This window comes from Pituophis catenifer, unplaced genomic scaffold (assembly GCF_029215685.1).
Source record: "Pituophis catenifer annectens isolate HBS135680 unplaced genomic scaffold, rPitCat1.0.hap2 SCAF_5, whole genome shotgun sequence".
Classification (NCBI taxonomy): domain Eukaryota; kingdom Metazoa; phylum Chordata; class Lepidosauria; order Squamata; family Colubridae; genus Pituophis; species Pituophis catenifer.
The window spans coordinates 39923206-39945753 of record NW_027256885.1 but is presented as its reverse complement, the minus strand read 5'-3'; the positions used below and the strand labels follow the sequence as shown (position 1 = coordinate 39945753).

Genomic DNA, 22548 nt, shown 5'->3' with positions numbered 1-22548 from the left:
GATTTTTCTTTCATAGGATATCCATATCCATATCCATATCCATATCTAGAGTAATTATCAACAATTGTTAGAAAATATTTTCTACCACCAAATGATGGTGGAAATGGACCAACTATGTCAATGTGAACCAAATCAAAAATGTGTGTTGACAGGCGTGTAGCGTGTTTGGGAATGGCTGCTGCTTTGGATTTGGCCTTTTTGCAGGCAGCACAATCCAAAAACACCTTACACCCCTTTAGATCCAAACCTTTTGCGAACTCCGGCATCTTCCTAAGAACACGGAAACTGGCATGCCCCAATCTTCTATGCCATTTGTGGATACACCTGGAATGCAAAGGTTTACCTGTTAGTGAATTCTCAACATTAACATTTTTATGCGGAACCTCAGGCTTGCTCTGAGCAAACTGTTTACCAATTTTCTTTTTGTTGGCTTTAGGAGCCTTAGGGGTAGCAACAGGATCTCTCTCTGGAGCATCTCTCTCTGGGCCTGTGCTCTCCCTTTTTGGAGTTTGTATACTTGCCTGTGTTTGTGTTTTAGGCTTTGGCTTTAAGTAATAAACACCACCAATTAATATGGTTTCAGCAACAATATCTCCATCTTTAACTATGTAACTTGCATTTTCAAGGTGGTGAACCTGGAACTTTAATGCTCTAGACAAGTGACTCTGACTAAGCAAATTACTGGTTGCTGTTGGTATGTAATAAACATCAGGAATGAATGCATCGAGCTCCTCAACATAAACAGTTCCTTTTCCTTTGACCTGACAAGGATGATTTGAAAAAGAATAAAGTTCACGTAGTTCAGGTTCAGGCTCGTGCATCTCTGTGAAAAGTTCCTTTCTGTAGGTAACATGCAATGCTGCACCACTGTCCAAAGTCCACAGGAGTCGTCTGTCGTACTCTGGTTAAGGTTGTGGATCATTGGTTAAAGCCAATGTGGCGAGTGGAGTTTGTGGATCACGCCGGGGACCACGACGACCTTGTCTTCCGCCTCTGCCTCTGCCTCTGGAATCTGTTCCTCTGGGCTGGTATGTGACAGGAGCTGGAACTCGTTGGGGACAATCCCGGGTGGCATGTCCCACACGATCGCAGGTGTTGCATCTTGGCATCCTTGGAGCGTAGGTCCTTCCTCGGAAGGGGCGCCTAGCTGGAGCTCTTGATGCGGGTGGTCCTCTCAAATGTGGCGTGGCCAACATGAATGCCTCTTCTTCAATTAAAAGTCTACAGACATTGTCCACTGTGCGTTGAGCAATTGGGACTTGGTTAATTTTTGTAACAGCATCTTTCCATTCATAATTCAAAGAGTTAATAATGATGCTGATCATTTGAATATCTTCAATGTTATGGCCTCTTTCTCTCAATTCTGTTCTCAGTCCTTTCAGTTTGGTCAAATGTCCTCCAATTTGTTCACCGGGTTTCAATCTCGAACCGTGGAGTTCAGACATGAGTAAACATGAAGATTCAATTGAGACAGGCCTGTAGCAATTTTCCAATTCAGCCCAAATTTGTCGGGCTGTTGTATTTGGTGGAAAAGTGACCTGCAGTTCAGTATCCATGGACATCAATAATGTTGTGTGAGCCCTTATCTCTAAATCTCTTATTGCATAAGTCCAAGGTTGAGCAGGAGGATTAAAAACCATAAAATGAGTGCCTTCTCTAAGAAGCAATAGTGTAATCTCACTGACCCAGGCTTTGTAATTGTGTCCTGACATTTTTAGTTTTGACTCACCAGTTAGTGGAGAGACAGAGAATGCCTGGTAAGGAGCCTGCACTTGGTACGCTGGCTGTGCTGGCAGAAATGCCTGTGGTATTTGCTGTGCCTGTTGTGGACCTAAAAATGGTCTTGGTTGTGCCATTGGAGGTGGACCAGGAGCTGGCCCTATTTGCACTTGTGGCTGTGGCACATATGCAGGCATTTGTAGCTGCTGTGGCTGATGCACTGGAATCTGCTGTATTCCTGTTGCCATTTGTGCTTGATCTGCAATATTGGCATGACCTGCTGGAGATGCAGTCATTTGCCTTTGCTGCATAAAGCGTGCCTGTGTTCCATCTAAAAAGACACCATCACCACCAGGGGGTGTTGGAGTTTGAGCCCGTGGAGACACTTGTGGCATTTCAGCTTGAATCTCTGAGTGAGTTAGAGACAGGTTTGCCAGGGTCTGCTGTAGTAATTTAAAATGTTCATCTAAGCTCCTTTCTCTTTCAGCTTCCTGTAGTAAATTACTTTCACCAGCAGATGGTGCTGCACCTTTAGCTTCGGGCAGCCCAGTTACAAGAAATGATTGCGTGGCAGGTTTATATGTAACTTGATCAGGGAGACTTTCATGTGACGTATGCAGTGCTCTCTGGTCTGATTGGCCTGACACAAAATCCACCAGGGGGAGTGTCTTTGGCTCTGAGGAAGAAGACAAGATGGCCTCTTTTGAAAATCTTAAGTCACGGGATTCTGCCTTTTCTTGTTCCAGCATAAACAAATCTCTTTTAAATTGAGACAGTTCATTTTCATAATATTTTACATGCTCACGATAGGATTTGATGGCCATCTCACGCTGGGTGAGCTCAGGGCTTTGAGAAGAATAATGAATTACTTCTCTCTCTGCGTGGGGGTGAAAAAGCTTTGCCATTTGTGGAAACTTTCTTGGCCTAGCACCAAGCACATCGTAATCTGTGGGCTCTGTGCTTCATTTTTCCCTTTTTCTTCTGTTTCGGCATTTTAGCAAAGATAATTAGCGTACCTCAGTAGCTAAAAACTAATTGCCTATGCGCTCTTATCAGAAATAACAAAACAAGGAAAAAAGCCATAAATCAACCATCCTCTGCTACCAGATGTCAGGGCATTTATTAATCCCATGTTTGGCTCTGGGACAAATCACCCTGGTTTAATTAGAGGAGATGGATCGTGGCTCCTCCTTGTTTGCAATATTCTGAAAAAGAAACACGAAGAAAAGTTTCTAATAAAACTCATTTATTTGTTATAAAGAAAATAAAACACCTCACTAACTAAGAAAGTTAATTGCTACATTTTTGAAAGCGAGGTCTCCTGCCGGTCCAGCCGGACCTCTGGCAAGAGAACAAAGGAAAGAGTGTGTGAAGCAAGTGAAAGAATGCGGACATGCGTAGTAAAATACTGATAAGGAACTTGGCAAACTACAGTAAGTCTATTAGTCCAAAAATAATGAAGCTCAGCTGGGAAATAAAAAAAACGCAGTGACATGGCGCTCTGCCATTTCCAAGTTCAACTGTCAGGACACCATGTGCTGTTACTGGAGGACAATGTCACCGTCAAAGCACACATGAACTGTCAGGGGGACACCCGCTCCAGGGCGCTGATGCGCGAGGCTGCTACAATAGGTCTGTGGGCAGAGAAACACTTGTTCTCCCTGCGGGCAGAACACATCTCCAGGATCTCCAACATCCAAGTGGATTGGTTGAGCAGAACAACCATTGATCAGGAAGAATGGAAACTTCATCCAGAAGTTCCTCCAGCTGTCAACCAAATTCAGCCCACCCCAAGTAAACCTTTTTGCCAGCCCAGGGAATACACAACTTCCACGGTTCTACACCAGATTCCAATCCCCAGGAGCCGAAGGGACGGACGCCCTCCATTGTCCATGGCCCCAGGGCCTATTGTATGCATTTCTCCCGATACCTCTAATACCGATGGTCATCAGGAAGATCTTGGAGGAAGGCGCAGAGGTTCTCCTCATAGCTTCTCACTGGCCCAGATGGACCTGGTTCGCGGACCTATTGACCCTATCAATATCACCTCCCTGGAGGATTCCTCCAGACAGGATCTCCCTCAGACAGGGGGCCATGCAACACCCGGAACCGCAATGGTTTCAGCTGGCCATCTGGCACTTGAAAGGGAGATCCTGAAAAAGGACCAATTCTCTAGGAAGGTAATCTCTACCATCCTTGCTTCCCGATGTCCGTCGACAACCTGCATATACAATGCCACGTGGAATTCCTTTTGCCGCTGGTGCACTAGAAAGGTGCTAGCCTCAACATTGGCCTCTGTACCTCAGGTATTGGACTTCCTGCAGAAAGGGTTAGAGGCAGGTTTAGCAGTCAATACCCTCCAGAGACAAGTAGCCGCTTTGGCAACTATTCTGTCCCGCGAGGGAGCTTCAACCCTCTCTCAACACTCGAGGGTTCGTAGCTTTCTAAAAGGGGCTTCCAATCTGCGACCTCCACCTGTTCATAGATACCCTTCTTGGGATCTATCCCTCGTTTTACAGGCACTCACGTCCTCTCCGTTCGAGCCGTTCAGTTCCACCAGCCTCAGGCTTCTGACACTTAAGCTCGCCTTTCTCATCGCCATCACTTCTGCTCGAAGAATCTCGGAACTGGCGGCTCTCTCAGTACGGAAGGATTTGTGTATCATGCATCCTGACAGAGTCATCCTCCACCTGCACCCGACATTCATGCCAAAAATCAACTCCTGGTTCCACTGGGCCCAGGAGGTCATTTTACCGGATTTTTGTCCAAATCTCAAACATCCCAGAGAACGCCAGTGGCACACCTTAGATGTTCACAGAGCCCTGAGCATATACATCGCCAGGACGGCACAGTTCAGGAAGACAGAGGCGTTATTCATCTCTTTTCAGCCCAGGTCTCTGGGCACAAAGGTGACTCCATCCACCATTGGTCGCTGGCTCAAGGCCTGTATCTCTCCAGCTTACGATCATCAGGCTCGACCTATTCCAGGCCGTATTACGGCCCATTCTACAAGAAGTGCAGCCACAATGGTGGCTTGGGCCACTCAGGCCTCTATACTAGAGATCTGCAGGGCAGCCACTTGGGCATCGCCTTCTCCCTTCATCAGAAACTACAAACTCGACATGTTTGTCTCAGCAGAGGCGGCCTTTGAGAGACGGGTCTTGCAGCAGGTTTTTCCAGTTGACAGGACCCTGGAAGTTTCTACTCCCTGTTCTGTCCCCGTCTCACATGCACACACACCAACAGACGTCTAAGAGTTAAAGACCAAACCAGCCGACAAAATCCTTTTCCTTATGATAACGGAACTTGGCAGCAACCTAGTGGCTGCCTGCCAAGAGTTTATTACTGCAAAGGAAACAGATAACTTCTCTCCGCTTCTGGTACATCAAAGTAAAATGCTCAATAATTACAGAGTCAATCAAGTCCAAAGAAAATCCAGCAAAGTCTATAGCAAAAGTCCAGCAATGCAGAATGGCGTGGAAGCTTTCAGCTTTGTTTGTCACAAGGTTTGACTGGCCACCACGCTCCCTTTTATACCCTGTGGGGTGTGGTCCAGTGACTCAGCCTAATCTCGGACACGCCTTTTCTTTTGTTGCGTGTGCTTATCTCTGCGACGCTGGTGTGGATCCAGCCAAGACTCATTACTCTCATCACTGTCCACCTGTGGCTGCGTGGACGTGCTTGGCCCCGGCCCTATCTCTTGCCCTTCGGTGGACACCGAAGGCATTGCCAAAGAGAAGGGTCCTGGAGAGGGAGGCCTTGCCAACTCCTCTCCTTCACTCTCGGAGTCCTCTCCTGCCGATGACACAGGCTCAGGTAACGGAGCCACAACACTCCCCGCCCTAGGGATACTTAGCTTGGGCATATCCCATTGCTTGGACTCTCTAAGCAGCACACAGGAGAAGGAACGTTTTACTCACCTGAACGTTTGTTCTATGTGCGCTGCGTGAGAGTCCAACCCCTCCCTAAAATTCCAAAGGGGGTCCAGGGTCCGGGAGAGTCTATTTTTTTCATTACAGGTTACGTCTTCTCCAGATCCAGACCATCGTTAACAAACTGGAGCTAAACAGGAAGGAGGAGGCATGACTAAACAAATTACAACTCAGTCTCTGGCCAATCAGACAAGGTTATCACCCATTGCTTGGACTCTCACGCAGCGCACATAGAACGAACATTCAGGTGAGTACAATGTTCCTTCCTCTTATAGGAGGGCAAATCGTAGGTATTCTCCCTACTCTCAAAGGCAGCCCTTTCGGACTGAGACCAGACCCAGCGGATCCTACTTCCATCGGTCCTACTCCCAAGGGTTCGACCGGCCCTCTGACAGATCTACCTTCCGGGACCGGGATCCAGCCATGTGGCCATTTCGAGGAACGGGCAATAGGCCCTTAAGGTGAGTCAAGTGACTACCAGGCCACCTTCCCCATTGGCGGATGTCTCCATCATTTTCAACATCAATGGGAATTATCCACGACCAATGCTTGGGTCCTCTAAACAGTGAGACTCGGCGTCACCTTGGAATTCCGCTCCAGCCGCTTTATTCAATGCCCAGTTTCCCGAAATCCAGAGAAGAGAAGATTGATGGACACAGAGATTCAACATCTTTTGGAAATCTGCGCCATCGAACCGCTGCCCATAGAACAACAGCGGACCGGTTTTTATTCCATTCTTTTCCTGGTGCCAAAAAGTTCTGGGGGCTGGAGGGGGATCTTGGATCTCAAGCAATTGAACAAGTTTATTGTGCACCACCAATTCAAAATGCAGTCCCTCAGGTCGATCTTGGGATGCATAAGAGAGGGGATTTGCTGACTTTGGTTGACCTCAAAGAGACCTACCTTCACGTCCCAATTCGGCCATCTCATCAAAGGTTCCTGTGATTCACATATGCCAGTTGGCATTTTCAATATCGGGCCATGCCATTTGGCCTCTCATCGGCCCCCAGGGCCTTCACAAAATTGTTAGCGTCGGTGGCCACATCTCTCAGACAGGTCCCTGTCAGAGTACTATGTTTTTTTGTTTTTTTAAAAAAAATTGATTTATATGCCGCCCTTCTCCGGAGACTCAGGGCGGCTTACAATGCGTTAAGCAATAGCCTTCATTCTTTTGTATATTTTATACAAAGTCAGCTTATTGCCCCCACAAATTGGGTCCTCATTTCACCTACCTTAGAAAGGATGGAAGGCTGAGTCAACCTTGAGCCTTGGAGAGATTCGAACCAGCAGAAATTGCAGGCAGCTGTGTTAATGACAGGGTGCACTAAACCACTGTACTATCAAGGCTGTTACTTGGACGACATACTAATTCTGTCGTCCTCCCAGACACAAGCCACAGTAGACCTAAATACTGTGGTCTGGACCCTACAGCAACACAGTTTTCCCCTAAACCTGGGGAAGAGCCCCTTGAGTCACACCACTCGCATACTTCACCTGGAAGCGGTGATAGACTCTGTCAGCGGCCAAGTCTTCCTGTCTCAGGATCGTCATCTCGGCATCAGAACCTTTGTGGCACAGATCGTTTCTCTCAGGTCAGTCCCTCTGATCCTCCTGTCTCAGTTACTCGGGACAATGATCTCGTGTATTGCAATCGTTCCCTGAGCACGGTTACATGCCCGGCCATTGCAGTGGTTCTTGCTTCCATATCAGAAAAAGTGTCGCAGCAACTCCAGGGCCGGAGTACGACTACCGCCAAAGGTCCATTGGTCTTTCTGCTGGTGGACTTCTGTGGCAATAAGGAGGGGATGTGTATTCCAGGAGCCCCAGAGCATCACAATTCCTCCTGAGGAAGGACAAACTCTCAGGGAGGGTGATACAAACTATACAGGCTTCCAGACGCGCATCAACGAACCGGATTTACAGCGCCACCTGGCGGTCATTCTGTTTTTGGTGTTCTAAGGGGCACATCAACCAGACTTTGGCATCGGTACCTGAGGTTCTGGAATTCTTACAAGAAGGTTTGGACAAAGGGTTGGCCCCCAACACCCTGCAACGGCAGGTTGCTGCCTTGACTACAGTACTATCTGGTGACAACAAACATCCTCTCACCCAACATCCGAGAGTTCAAAGTTTTCTTAAGGGGGTGGCTAACCTGAGGCCCCCGGTGGTACATTGGTACCCCACATGGGACCTTACCATAGTTCTTCAAGCTCTCACGTCTTCACCATTCGAACCGGAGAGTTCCATCAGTCTCCGGTTCATGACCCTTAAGGTTGCCTTCCTGGTGGCGATAACTTCTGCCAGAAGAATTTCAGAGATTGTGGCCCTGTCGGTGCGAGGGAATCTCTGTATCTTCCATCCGAACAGAGTAGTCCTGCAGATGGATCCCTCCTTTCTGCCCAAGGTAAACTCCTGGTATCATCGCACCAGGGAGCTTGTTTTGCTGGATTTCTGTCCTAATCCAAAACATCCATTGGAAGAAAAATGGCATACCTTGGACGTTAGGAGGGCCCTCCACAGATACATCAAATGAACAGCACCTTTCAGAAAATCGGAGGCTCTGTTCGTTTCATTCCACCCATCTTCGATGGGCAGGAAGGTATCCCCCTCCACCGTCAGTGGCTGGCTGAAGGTGTGCATTGCGAAGGCATATGCCCTTCAGGCTAAACCTTTACTGGGATGGATTTTGGCCCACTCAATGAGAAGCGCAGCTACCACCGCTGCCTGGGCCACCCAAGCCTCTGTTAGTGACATTTGCAGGGTGGCCACTTGGACTTCCTTAACACCCTTTGTCCGCCATTACAAGGTTGACAGTTTTGCCTCGGCTGAGGCATCCTTTGGACAGCGAGTGCTGCAGAGAGTACGCTCTACTCCCGATACCCGGGATCAGTCAGCGTCCCACCCATAAACTTCTAGCTTGGGTATGTCCCATGTTTGGATTCTCCAAGCAGTGCACTGGAGAATGAACATTGACTTACCTGAATGTCCCTTCTCAGTGTGCTGCTGGAGAATCCAACACACCCTTTCGGCTTCCTGATCTGGGACCCAGGTGGCTCTCTTAAGCAACTTCTTGGACACACTGGATGACTACGACTTTGTGAACAAACTGAGGCTCAGCCGAGCAGAGGAGGCGTGGTCAACAAAGAAAAAAATTTACATTCAGTCTCTGGCAAATAGACAAGGAATAACCCATGCTTGGATTCTCCAGCAGCGCACCGAGAAGGGACATTCAGGTAAGTCAACGTCTGATCTCAGAACCACTGAACTATATCTTTCAAAGATCCTGGAGCACAGGGGAACCGCCAGAGGATTGGAAAAGAGCTGATGTAGTTCCCATCTTCAAAAAAGGAAAAAAAATAGATCCAGGAAACTACAGATCTATCAGCCTGACCTCAATACCAGGGAAGATTCTGGAAAAGATAATCAAGCAACGAATCACTGAACACCTAGAAGCAAACAAAGTAATAACCAAAAGCCAACATGGGTTTATCAAAAACACATCATGCCAGATAGGGTTTCTGGAAGCAACGCAGCGTGACTGGTTGGGAAAATACCAGGCTCCGATGAGCCTGGCGAAACGTAGCCAGACGAACCATCGCCGGGGGATCTTCGGACCGGATCTGTCCTGTAGGGACAGTGAAGAAGGAGAGGCAGCTCGGTAGCTACAGAGGAACAGGCAAGTTCCTCGGAAAGCCCGAGAAAACTCTTCAATCCGGCGATGGGGGTGGTGATCAGTGCGAATCGCCATGAAGCCGGAGCATCCGGAATAAGCGCTGTGCAGGAGTGAAGATTTGGACAGAGTACTGGTACTGGGTGAGTGATTGGCCAACTCACAGGTAATAAAAGAAAATTTGGAAAATTTTAGAATTACCCCGGCCTTGAAATAGCAGCTAAATAGAGATGGGGGGAGACAACGGATAGAGAGAAAATACGGAAGTGACAAGCGCTCTATAGAAGAGCCCAACTAAAGATTTAAAATTGAATATGAATGAAAATGTAAAGTTGGAATTTGGACTTTTCAGATTTGGATTGGATTATAAACTGATTGGTTGGATATAAAAGTTAAAGAAGAGGACTTCCGGTTGGTGACTTGCAGCGACAGGGTGTTGAGTGAGTGATCGCTGCTCCTCAACACCTCTTTTTTTTTTTATTGTAAAAGTTTTACAATTACATTTTCACCCCATTTTCGCCCCCCTAACCCACCCCGAACTCCCCAACCCACCCTCCCTAACCCCCCCTAACCCTCCCCTCCCCCCCGGACTTCCATAGAATATACCCCATCATTATCCCCTTTATATAAAAAAACCTTGAGCTTTAAACCCCCCCAACCCCCATATCATTTTTCATCTTCACATAGTTCAAATATTTCTATCTTAATATAATATAATACTATCAATAAAAAGCTATTTGATACTTCCTAGTTTGATATTTGTTCTGCACATAATCTATCCACTTTTTCCATTCACATTCATAAGTCTCTTGTGAGCGGTCTTTTAAATATGCTGAAATCTTCGCCATCTCAGCGAAACTGGCCATCTTCAAAATCCATTCTTGAACGGTAGGCAAAGCTTCATTTTTCCAATATTTACCTATCAACAATCTCGCTGCTGTAATCATATACAAAATCAACTTTGTTTCGTCCACTGTAAAACCCTTAGCTATACCCAATAGAAACAATTGTGGAGAAAATTGAATTTTTTTCTTCAAAACATTCTGCATGACCCACCAAATTTTTATCCAAAAAGCCTTAACTTTCTTACAGGTCCACCAAATATGATAATATGTAGCATCTGTACAATCACACCTCCAACATTTTGGCTGAACATTAGGGTACATACACGACAATTTCTTAGGGTCTAGATGCCATCTATAAAACATTTTGTAAAAATTTTCCCTCAAATTCTGCGACTGTGTAAATTTAATATTCTGAACCCAAATTTTTTCCCATGTTTCCAACATCACTGGTTCTTCAAAATTTTGTGCCCACTTAATCATACAGTCTTTAACTAATTCAGTTTCTGAGTCCCTTTCTAACAAAACATTATATAATCTTTTAATATGCATTGGACCTTTCTCTTTTATATGTCTAACCAGTTCTTCCTCATGCAACATAATACCAATTTTTTGGTCCTCTTTCCATCTCAATTGTAGTTGATTATATTGAAACCAAGTTAAATTAATCCCTTCGTCCAACAGTGTCTGTAATGTCTTCAGCTGCCATCTGCCCGCATCTGTAAAAAGAACCTCTTTGTATAAAACCCCCCCGAGTGACATTATATTTGTATTCCACATAATATGACCAAGATCCAGCCATAGCGGTATTTTATAATCCCATTTGAGTCGGTGCTTCTTCCAAACTCTCATCAAAGAATCTCTAAGTATATGGCTTTTGAATACTTTATCCACTTTGTTATCATAGAATAAATAAGCATGCCATCCAAATTCAAGATCAAAACTTTCTATATTCAGTATTCCAGTCTTTTTCCTTCCAAACCAATCACTTGCTAAAGTCAAAGCTGCTGCTTCATAATATAACTGTAGGTTTGGAAGTTTAAGACCTCCCCTTTCTGGAACATCTTGCATGATTTTCAATTTCACTCTCGGTTTTTTCTCGTTCCAGACAAACTTATTCACTCCAGTTTGCCAGACTTTCAGTTGTTTATCACTTTTAAGCACCGGAATCATTTGAAACAAAAAAAGAAATCTTGGCAAAATGTTCATCTTAACTGCTGCTATTCTCCCAAGTAAAGACAGCTGCAGTTTTTTCCACATCTCCATATCTTTCTGTACAGCTCGCCACAGTACTTCATAGTTATTTTGAAACAATTTAATATTTGATTCTGCAACCTGAACTCCTAGATATTTAACCTTTGGTACAATCTCAAAACCTGCCTTGTTTTCAAATTCATGTCGTTGATCTTGTGTCATATTTTTAACTATCATCTTAGTTTTTTTCTGATTCAATCTAAAACCTGATACTGTACCATAATCTTGTATAATGTCGTTCATCTGGATTATTGATTCCATCGGCTGTGTTAGGGTAACAACCAGATCATCTGCAAATGCCCTTATTCTGTAATCCTCTTGCCTTATCACTATACCTTTGTGTATAGTATTGTGTTCAACAAGACTTCTAGTGTTAAAATAAATAACAATGGGGATAACGGACAACCTTGTCTGGTCCCCTTTTCAATATTGAACTCTGATGTCAAACTTCCATTAATAATAATCTGTGCCTTTTGTTCTTGATAAATTGCTGAGACCGCCTGTATAAATTGGTCTCCAAATCCCATTTTTCTTAAAGTCTTTAGTAGAAAATTCCAATCCACTCTATCAAAGGCCTTCTCCACATCCAAGAAAACCAGCACTGCAGAGATCTGTTTATTCTTCTCAAGATATTCCAATAAATCTATAACTTGCCTTACATTGTCCTTCATGTATCTACCCTCTATAAATCCCGCTTGGTCATCGTGAATCACCTCTTGGATTACTGGCATCAATCTGTTGGCTAATACTTTTGCATAAATTTTATAGTCATTATTTAAAAGAGATATTGGTCTATAATTTTCCAGTTTTTTAGGACCTACTTGTTCTTTTGGTATCAAAGTAATATATGCTGATTTCCATGATGGGGGTATTTTACCCCCTTGTTGTATATTGCAAAATAAGTCTCTAAGTTGTTCCACCATTTCTGCTTGTAAAGTTTTATAATACACTGCAGTCAATCCATCTGTTCCAGGAGCTTTAGCTGTTTTCAATTGTTTAATTGCTGCGATTATTTCCTCGACTGTTATAGGATAGTTCATTCTTTCTTTTTGTTGGCTAGTAATTTTTGAGACTCTTTTCTCTTCTAGATATTTTTCTATAAGTCCATTCTGTATATCATCTTTAGCATATAATTTAGTGTAGTAGTCTACAAAGACTTCTTTAATCAGTTTTTGTTGAGAAATTTCTTTCCCTCCAATATCAATACTCTCAATAGTCCGTATACTCTGCTTCTTCCTTAAGGTGTAAGCCAACCATCTTCCCGGTTTATTAGCATTACAAAACGTATTATGCTTCGCATATTGTAAGTTTGTTGCAGCTTGCTCCGCCAAGAGCATTTGAAATTGATCTTTCAAAAGTTTTATAGCACCAGATATTCTTTCATCTGTTGGGTTTTTAATGAGTAACTGTTCCTTATTCTTTATTTCTACTTCCAATTCGAGTCTTTTCTTTTGTCGATTCTGTTTGTGTTTAGAGTTCATATAAATGAGTACCCCTCTCATATACGCTTTACTCGCATCCCATACAATTTCAATTGGGGTGCCCTTATTCAAGTTCATCTCAAAAAATTCTTTCATCTGTTTTTTAAGTTCTGTTATATTTTTTTCATATCTAAACAAATTTTCATTTAATCTCCATGACCTTCTCTCAGTTTTTCCCATCTCAATTTCTATCCATACAGAACTATGATCAGTTAAAGTTCTTGGAAATATCTTTGTTCTTTTTGTTTTAACAAGTAAATCATCTGATAACAAGATAAAGTCAATCCTGGAAAAAGATCTATGTCTATCAGAGAAAAAAGTATAGTCCAATTCTTTTGGGTTATAAATTCTCCAAATATCTTTTAATTCCAAATCTTCTTTCATATCAAAAAAAGTCTGTGGTAGTCTGATCCTTACTTTCGCCAAACTCTTTTTATCTAGTTTAGAATCAATTACTCCATTCCAATCTCCCATTATTAAAATAGATCTGTAATCCCATTGCAATATTTTATTATGTAAAGTCTTATAAAAATGATCCTGTTGTTGGTTCGGAGCATAAATTCCAATCAAAAGAATTTGGCCGTTTGCTGTATGCAATTCAATTGCGATAAACCTACCACCTTCATCTGCTTCTATAATTTTAGCAGACAATCTTTTATTTACATAAATAACCACACCATTCTTTTTTTCCGAAGTTGAAGCTATAAAATGTGTTCCTAATTTAGAGTTTATCAGGTATTTGTGGTCTTGAGTTCGAATATGAGTTTCTTGTAGACAAATTATGTCATTATTGAATTGTCTCAGATATGTAAATAACTTCTTCCTTTTTTGTGGTGAATTTAATCCGTTAACATTCCAAGATAAGAGCCTAATTGTCATCTTGACCTTTCTGAAGCGATGAGCTGCCTTGCCTCGCTTCTTCTGAGGTCTTCGGCCTTGCTCCCCCCATGGCTTCACTTTGTGTGGTGCTTTTAGCTCCCCTTTTATGTTGACTTTCTTGTTGTTGTTTTTCTTTTATTTGCTTGGAGACTGCACGAGTTATACGCTGGTCCTTAACTTCAGGCATCCGAGCTAGATCCAAAGCAGCATCTCTTGTTGACAAAATTGGTGAAGATTCTAGCAGGGATTCCTCCATAAGGCCTCTTCCTCCTACAGCTCCCTGCATTTCCACTAATTCCATCTGCTTGGACTGTTGTTCCCTCTCATGCTGAAATTGCTTTTCCTTATCACTTTTTATCTCCAACATTGTAGATGTACGTGGGGATGATGATCTTTCTTTAAGAATATTATAGTAAAAATATTCCGCCTTCTGAAAAGTATTCAATCGGTGTCTCTCTCCATTATATTTCAAAATTATACCAGTTGGGGCATCCCACCGGAATGGTATTTCTTGCTTTTGCAATTCATTCACTAGAAACCTATATTCTTTTCGATCTTTTAACATCTTAGGTGGTAATGCCTTGTAGACTCCAATTTGAGCTCCCTCCACTTGCACAGAGGAAAGAAAGGATCTTTGCAAAATATCATTTCTTATTCTTCTGTCAGTAAAATATATCACCACATCTCTGGGCAATTTTCTTTGTCTAGCCACCCATGAATTTACTCTATAAATTTTGTCTATTTTATAGACCACATCTGCTGGATCAATTTTTAACAATACAGCCAGGGCATCAGAACAAATCTGTCTCAAATCTTGCCTATCATTCTCTTTTATTCCTCGAAGCCTAATAGCGAATTCCATGGATCGAAACTGTATCATTGTAATTTCATTTTCAACTCTCTGCACTTTATTATCCACATCAACAATTTTAAAATCAGTATCCTTCATTTTAACATTAACTTCTGATTTAAATTCTTCCAGTTTGGAATCCACTTTGGTAATGGTTTCTGCCAAATCAGAAACCACATTTGACAATTTGTCAGACACCTTGTCATAATTCTCTTTCATTGCCTCTTTAAATTCATTAATTTCTTTCTTCATTTCCTGTTGTGATTTTTGAAATTTATCATCCAGAGCCTGGGTAATAAAATCCTTCAAACTTTGAACATCAAAGTCCTTTCCCTCACTCTGCTGGCTGGGAGGGGGCTGCTGTTCCGGTTTGTGAGTGGGAGATCCCTCCCCTGCAACCTTTCCTTCCTGTTTCTTTGAAGCCATTCTGCCACGTAAATTAACTTTTCTGAAAAAAGGAAGTCTTTTTTTTTTTCCTTTGCACCTCCACAAAGTCCTTTGAAAAAGTCCCCCAGATTTAATCAAATTAGAAATTGAATAAGCTGAAGCAAGCTCAGGTTTATTTTAAAAGGAATTTTTTCTTCCACTCTTCTCTGTTCGCTTGCTACAAGCAGTGCTACAATGTAGCTTATTGAAATAGCTTTGCAAGATCACTCTCCCTTTCAGCTCGTTAACGCTGGAACGGCGCCATTTTTTTTCAAGCCGTTTCCGCTCACTCTAGCCTTTTCCCAAATCAGAAGTTCAAAAACAAAGAAATACTTGCAGTTTCTTGGTTTAGGGGTTGAGGTTGTTTTATAGCAAAGTTATTTTTCCATCAATTTAAATGTTTGCTGCAGCCGGCTTGCTCTGACAGGCAGAGTCGTCCCACGCCGTCCGGAGTCTCCGCAAGTTGAAAGGGAGCCGCGCCCGTTTCCTCCCCAGTAGCAGACTTCTGGGGGTTCACAGGGGCTCGACCTGCCTCTTGCTTCACTCTTCTCCTCAAATCCTCAGGATTTAGGAGTTTTCAAGCCGCTCCCCTCACTCGGAGCGGCTCTACAGGCGGCGGGGCTGGCGGTCCTTCAAAAACGACCGTCTTCGCCGGTGGCAGACAAACCCGGAAGTCCTCAACACCTCTTATCACTGCATTTTGGGGATCCCTTTGGGGGCGTGGGACCCGGAGAGTCCTGCGGACAAAAGAGGAAGCCAGGCGAGTGGGAAAGTGGGGTGTGACCACTTCCTGCTAGACCGGGCGGCTCTGTCGATCCAACGCGGTGAGCCGGCCATTTGATGGCGGGCCTGAAGCTGCAATAGCCAGCAAAAGACGGGAGCTAAGGAGGAGATCGGAGGTGCCATGTCAGATTTAAAGCCACATTCCCATACCCTGGAGTGATCGAGTGTCGAAAGAGGAGGTCGGTGGAGTCGGGAGAGGAGTGCTTGGTCTGGTGAGAGGCGGCGACGGAGAGGGCAGAGCAGATCCCAACTACGGAGACCCGACAAGCCGACGAGAGATACGGAGGGAGCAGATTGCCTTTATAAAGAGCTCTGGAGGGTGCGGTGAGAGGGAAAAGAAAACGACTATCGGTGTGACTGGCGCTGTGATTGGCAAACGAGGAGGAAAGTAAACAGGAGAAACTTTTGATCTGTTTTTGAGTGCTTCAGCGAAACAGGAAGTGCGCCCATTGAACTGAAAGAGTGAGACAGCAGAGGACTGACAAGGAGACGCTCTAGCAGTGAGACTCATCATAGAGAAGTGCCGGAATCCAGTAGAGCGGCGAGGTGAAGATTTACAACTTTGTGAACACTATATAACAACATTTACATACTTATATTCATTCTTCCTCCTCCTCCTTTGAGCAATTGTGATTCTAACACTTGAACTTTGACTTTTAAAATTATTATTAATAAGAACTGTCAAGAAATTGTTAAGAAATATAGAATATAGGAATATATAAATTAAGTATTGATTCTATCTAGTAGCTATTAGACATATTTACAAATAAGGACTTAGATTTGTATCTAACGAATTAATTTATTATATCTATACATATCTATCTAGTCATATTTATCTACTTTAGAATATTTATTCCTACGGGTAGTATTTATTAATTTATTTATATCAACGTTTCATATTAAGGCTCGAATTTAGATATATAAGAATTACAGAGAGAATTTATTAATTTACTCATATTAATATTTATATTAAGGTTGAACTTAGCTATATAAGAATCATATTATTTATAGGAGTATATAGGTATAAAAATCTTGCTTTTGTAATTATATGTGAGAATTAATTTGGAACTCCGAAATGTGATCTAACTCTCAAGTTTTAAATTATTAAGGAATTTTGAGAATCTTGGTGTGTTAGGAGGATCTGATTTAAGAAAGATAATTTGATGAATTGAGTCCCTCCAGTTGAGACAGTAACCTAAGTAGTGGAACTAATAGAGGAAACAGGGGCAAAGCCATTGAATGGTCATTTGGAAAAATATTGAGAAAATTATAAGAGAACAAAAGATAACCTTGAAAGAAATGGCAACGATGACATCGACAATCTTAAAATCTAGCAAAAGAGCCCCATCTAATCCTACACTAACAACACTATCTCCGGTAATCCAGAAACCCTTAGAAGGCATACAGAAGTTAGATAAGCCACCAACAACTCCAACTCTTCAAACAGTACAATCTTCTTTATTGCTGATCCAGGAGACCATGTTAGCAATGCAGGAGAAATTGTTAAATAGTCATTCTGAACTTAAAACGGACATCCACGTTTTGGACGCAAAAATGACCGAGATCCAAGTCTCTATCGCGAATAATGAGAGAAGAATTCAAAATGTAGAACAAAGGATGGAACAAAGTGAGAAAAAACTAGATATGGTGGACCGGACATTCGCGATACAGAACAAAGGAATCGAAGAGTCCCTGATACAATTGGAAATGGACAAGGCTTCATACTACCTTCGCCTCCAAAATATTTGCGAAGAGAAGGAAGAGGATTTAGGCGATAAAATAGCCGAGTTGATAGCAGATGTCCTTCAACAGGATAAACAAGATATCATCAAAGAACTTGACGAGGTTTACAGGGTTCAAACGAACTATGTGAGAAGAAACAGACTCCCCAGGGAGGTCCACGTGAAGTTCGCCAGGAAGAAAGTGAGGGATATTCTACTTAACATAGCGAGAGAAGAAAAGATTGTATTTAAAGGAAAGGAGGTGAATATCCTGAAACAGATACCTAGAAGGGTGAGGGAAGTGAGGAAAAACTACAGATTTCTGGCGAGCCAACTGAACAGAAGGAACATTATATTTCAATGGATCCTGCCAGAGGGGATGCTAGTATCATGGCAAGGAAGAAAAGTTAAAATTGATAGTTTAGCCGAAGCACAAGATTTTTTAGATCAACTAAGAGGAGGGGAAGAAGAACAAATCAGCAAAGAAGAGATCGATACAGTAAACACGGAAGAAGAAACCTCACAGGAGCAAAGCACAAAGGAAGACATAGAGGAAGAGAAGAAAAAAGAAGAAGCGGAAGGACAAGGAAAGAAGGTTAGACCAGTAAGAGCAGTAACCCTAAAGACAAATAAGAACTAGAATTCGGACACAATATAAGAAATGGATGGCCTAAACATTTTATCCTTAAACGTTAATGGCTTAAACGATCACAAAAAAAGAAAGATAATTCTATCAAAACTGGTAAAACAGAACCCAGACATAATTTGTTTACAGGAGGTCCATATAAAAAAAGATGAGGCAAACTGTTTAGAATTTATTAAATTTGGCAAATTATTCGTGTCACTAGCAGAGAAAAAGAAAAGGGGTGTGGCGATATATGTGAAAAAAGGAATCGAGGCAGAATTAAAGTACAAAGATACTAAAGGGAGAATTCTAATGGTAGAAATTAGGAGAGGTAATGCAAAAATGATGTTGGTGGGAGTATACGCCCCAAATGAGAAACAGGGACAATTTTACAAAAAATTACACAAACAATTAGGGAGTTGGGCCCATGCTGAAATATGTATGTTAGGCGATTTTAATGGAGTTGTTAACCCAGTGAAAGATTATAAAAGCGGGGAGAGAAAAAGAAATAAAAGATTACCTCTGCCAAAAAGCTTCTTTGATCTCGTGGACGAAATCAATCTAATTGATATATGGCGTACTTTACACCCGCACGATTCCCAATACACTTTTTTCTCAAATCCACAGAATTCTTGGTCTAGAATTGACATGGTATGGACTACTAGAAAATTAGGTCTAGAAATTAAGAAAGTGGATATAAGTATAAATACTTGGACAGATCATAAACTTCTCGAAGTAAATTGGCACTATATTAACAAGAGAAGACAACAAAGATGGAGTCTAAGGTCCAACCTTTTGAATGAAAAAGAGTTTATAATAAAATTAAATGAAGAAATTAAGCGCTTCTTCATCGAGAATGGCAAGCAAGGTACGGCGAAGGAAATTGTATGGGATACCATGAAAGCGTATTTGAGAGGAGTAGCGATATCGTATACGGCGTTCAAAAATAAGGAAGAAAGGAAAGTTAGAGAGGATTATAATAGGAAACTAGAAGAAGCAGATAGCAAGTTACAACAAAACCCGGGAGACAAGATGGCCAAACAAAAGTGGATGATGGCAAGACATAATATTAATATTCTGGATCAGGAAGAGTTGGCGCGAAAAATCAAGAGAACAAAACACTACCACTTCGAGAACGCCAACAAATCGGGAAGATGGCTGGCATACAGATTAAAAAAAGAACAGGAAAAAAATCAAATTCTTATACTAGAAGACTCCAACGGAGATATCTTGACAAAAGAAGTGGACAAGTTAGAAAGAGCGAGAGAATTTTACGAAGTTTTATATAAAGAGGAAGCGATTGATCCAGATAAAACTGTACAATACCTGATGGAAGCTAACTTGCCACAGATAACGGAAGAAGAGAGAGAAATGCTAAATAACAAAATCACAGTGGAAGAACTCAAATTGGCTCTTGCCAAAATCAAGAAAAACAAAACACCAGGTCCAGATGGTCTCCCGGGGGAAATTTATGCAAAATTCGAGGAAGAATTACAATTAGAACTGTTAGATATATTTAATGAGGTATTAGTCGGTACAAGAATCCCAGATTCCTGGAAAGAAACTTATATTACACTCATATCGAAAGAAGGTGCTGACTCAAAACAGATAGCAAATTACAGGCTGATTTCTTTGTTAAATTCAGATTACAAATTATTCACAAGTATAATTGCGGAAAGATTAAAAAAAATTCTAAATGGCTGGATTCATAATGATCAGAAAGGATTCCTCCCAGGGAGGCAAATGAGGGATAATGTGAGGACAGTAATAAATGTCATAGAATATTATGAACAGCACTCGGAAAAACAGCTGGTGTTAGTGTTCCTGGACGCCCAAAAGGCGTTCAACAATTTAAATTGGAAATTCATGATCAACCAAATTGATTTAATGGGATTTGGGACAAATTTTAGAAAGATGATCGAAAATATTTATCATAAACAGAGGGCAAGCATTTTAATAAATGGGGACAAGTCATGGATATTTTGGATACAAAAGGGAGTCAGACAGGGATGTCCCCTGTCCCCTCTACTTTTTATAATGGCGTTGGAAATCCTACTCAGAAAGATCAGAGATAACAAAGAAATCAAAGGACTACAAATTAAGAAAGAAATTTTTAAAACACAAGCCTTCGCAGATGACGTGGCCCTAATAATGGAAGATCCCTTGAAATCTGGCCCCAAATTACTCCAGGAAGTACAACAGTATGGAGAAGTCACTGGCTTTAAGCTTAATAAAACCAAAACCAAAATTTTAGTAAGAAATATGACAGAGACAAACAAGAAAGAGTTAGAAAAGTCCTTAGAACTTCAGATAGCAAAGAAAATAAAATATTTGGGAATATGGATTACTGCAAGATATTCCTCTTTAAAGGAGGATAACTACAGTCCACTACTACAAAAAATAAAGCAGGATATAGACAGATGGAAGAAGTTAAAACTGTCTTTTACAGGTAAGATCTCAGCAATTAAAATGAACACTCTCCCCAAGATTATATTTTTATTCCAAACTATCCCAGTGAATATTGATAAAAAATACTTCCTAGATTTGGAAAAGAAGGTGCGAGAATTTTTATGGGAAGGGAAGAAGGCAAGGATTGCATATAAAACATTGCAAGGTAAAAGAAGCATGGGTGGCTTCGGATTACCCGATTGGGAAGCATATCAGAAGGCAGCCAAATTAGTATGGATCAAAGATTGGGTTTCACTACAAAACAAGAGAATTCTGACATTAGAAGGCCACGATCTACAGGCAGGCTGGCACGCTTATTTATGGGGCCCAAAGAATAAAAAGAACTCACATTTCCACAAACACAAATTAAGGGAGACCCTGATTCAAACATGGGAAGAAATTAGACAAAGATTTTATACGAAAGTACCGAGCTGGCTCTCAATTATGGAGGCTTTGACCTCTAATAAAAGGGATATCTTGAAATTCGGCACGTACAAAGATATATTAGATGAAAATGGTATTCTTAAATCACGAGAAATATTAAGTAATCAAGGTTTCAATTTAGATTGGTGGAGCTACCTGCAGATAAGCTCTAGATATCAAAAAGATAGGGATCAATTCGGCATAGAGATGAAATACAACAATTTGGATAAAATTATGTTGGGGACTGAAAAGAAAATGCTAGCGAGATTCTATAATTTTTTATTAGGCGATGTTTGATGTTTTCTTTTTAAAAATTTTTTCTCTTTTTAAAATCAATAAAGTATATATATATATAAAAAAAAAGTTAAAGAAGAAGTGGGAAAACTTTCTTTTTCTCTTTTTTGAATTTGTAAAGATTGATAAAGTGGATTACAATACAAAATGGACACTTTTTAACCGGCTGAGTGAAATTGTGGATTGTAGAGAGACATCTTCAGGACAAATAAGAGTATGACACTAAACTTTTTGTTTTGAGGGAAAACTTTGAAGTAGTGAGGAAAAAATAAAATAAAACCTTGAACTTTCAAAATGATAAACTGTGAGAACTAAGGAGGATTTGTGTGTCTACAAGCAGTTAGACTTTGATGATTAAAAAAGGAGGATTATAATGTGGATTTAAATTGGAACAATATCAACCCAGAAAGAATAAAATGGTGCAGGAATTTAAGGAAATGATGAAGATGATGTGCTTGGAAACAAAGGAAATGATTACAATCTTGCATGGAAAATCGAAACTTGATGAATCTAAGACTGAGCTAGAATACATGGAAGCTGAAAAGGAAATAACCAATGAAAAACAGGAAAGAGAGATTGACAACCAAGAAGAAGACAAAGACAAAGACAAAGAGACTGACTATGGAAAATTAAACAATGATATGGGTTGAAATAATAAAAGGGAGAACCTTAAAGATTACAGTAGGATTAATAATGGGGAATATACAGTATAAAAAGGGGAAAGAAACAAAGAAGGAAAAGAGGATGGAATAGAAAAAATATAAAATGATTAAATGATTACACTGGGATTTACAGTGGAAATACAAGAAAGAGGGAAAAGGAATGGAAAATAATGGGAAATAAAGGGCAAAACAAAAGATTTTATGACTTTAAAATACAAAACAAATCTATTGGGATTAACAATGGAAATATAAGAAAAAGGAGAGAGAGAGGAGAAATAATGGGAAATATAGGGCAGAATAGGAGAGCTCAGAATCTTAAAACACAAAAGAAAGGAAGAGGGAGGAAAAAGAAAAAGAAAAAAAATAGAAGAGAAAGGGAGAAAGGGAGAAAAAAATGAAAGAGGGAATACATTTAGAACTGTAAGATTTAACAGATAAGATGAATGTTAGAAAAAAGATAAAATAGTGATACAAATTAAGTGACTTAAAATGATGGGAAAATATAGAGATGTATGAAGTAAATGAAATAAGACTTATGT

At 41.2% G+C, this 22548-nt stretch overlaps 1 protein-coding gene across 1 annotated transcript; it reads right to left on the bottom strand.

The window, feature by feature from the left end:
* Positions 1 to 1058: 1058 nt before the first annotated feature.
* Positions 1059 to 2591, bottom strand: LOC139317452 (uncharacterized; the record flags this gene model as incomplete). The annotated part of the gene is made up of 1 exon (XM_070944516.1): positions 1059 to 2591. A coding segment is annotated over one exon (1533 nt), but the record flags the coding sequence as incomplete, so codon positions are not given.
* Between the last annotated feature and the right edge of the window lie 19957 nt (positions 2592 to 22548).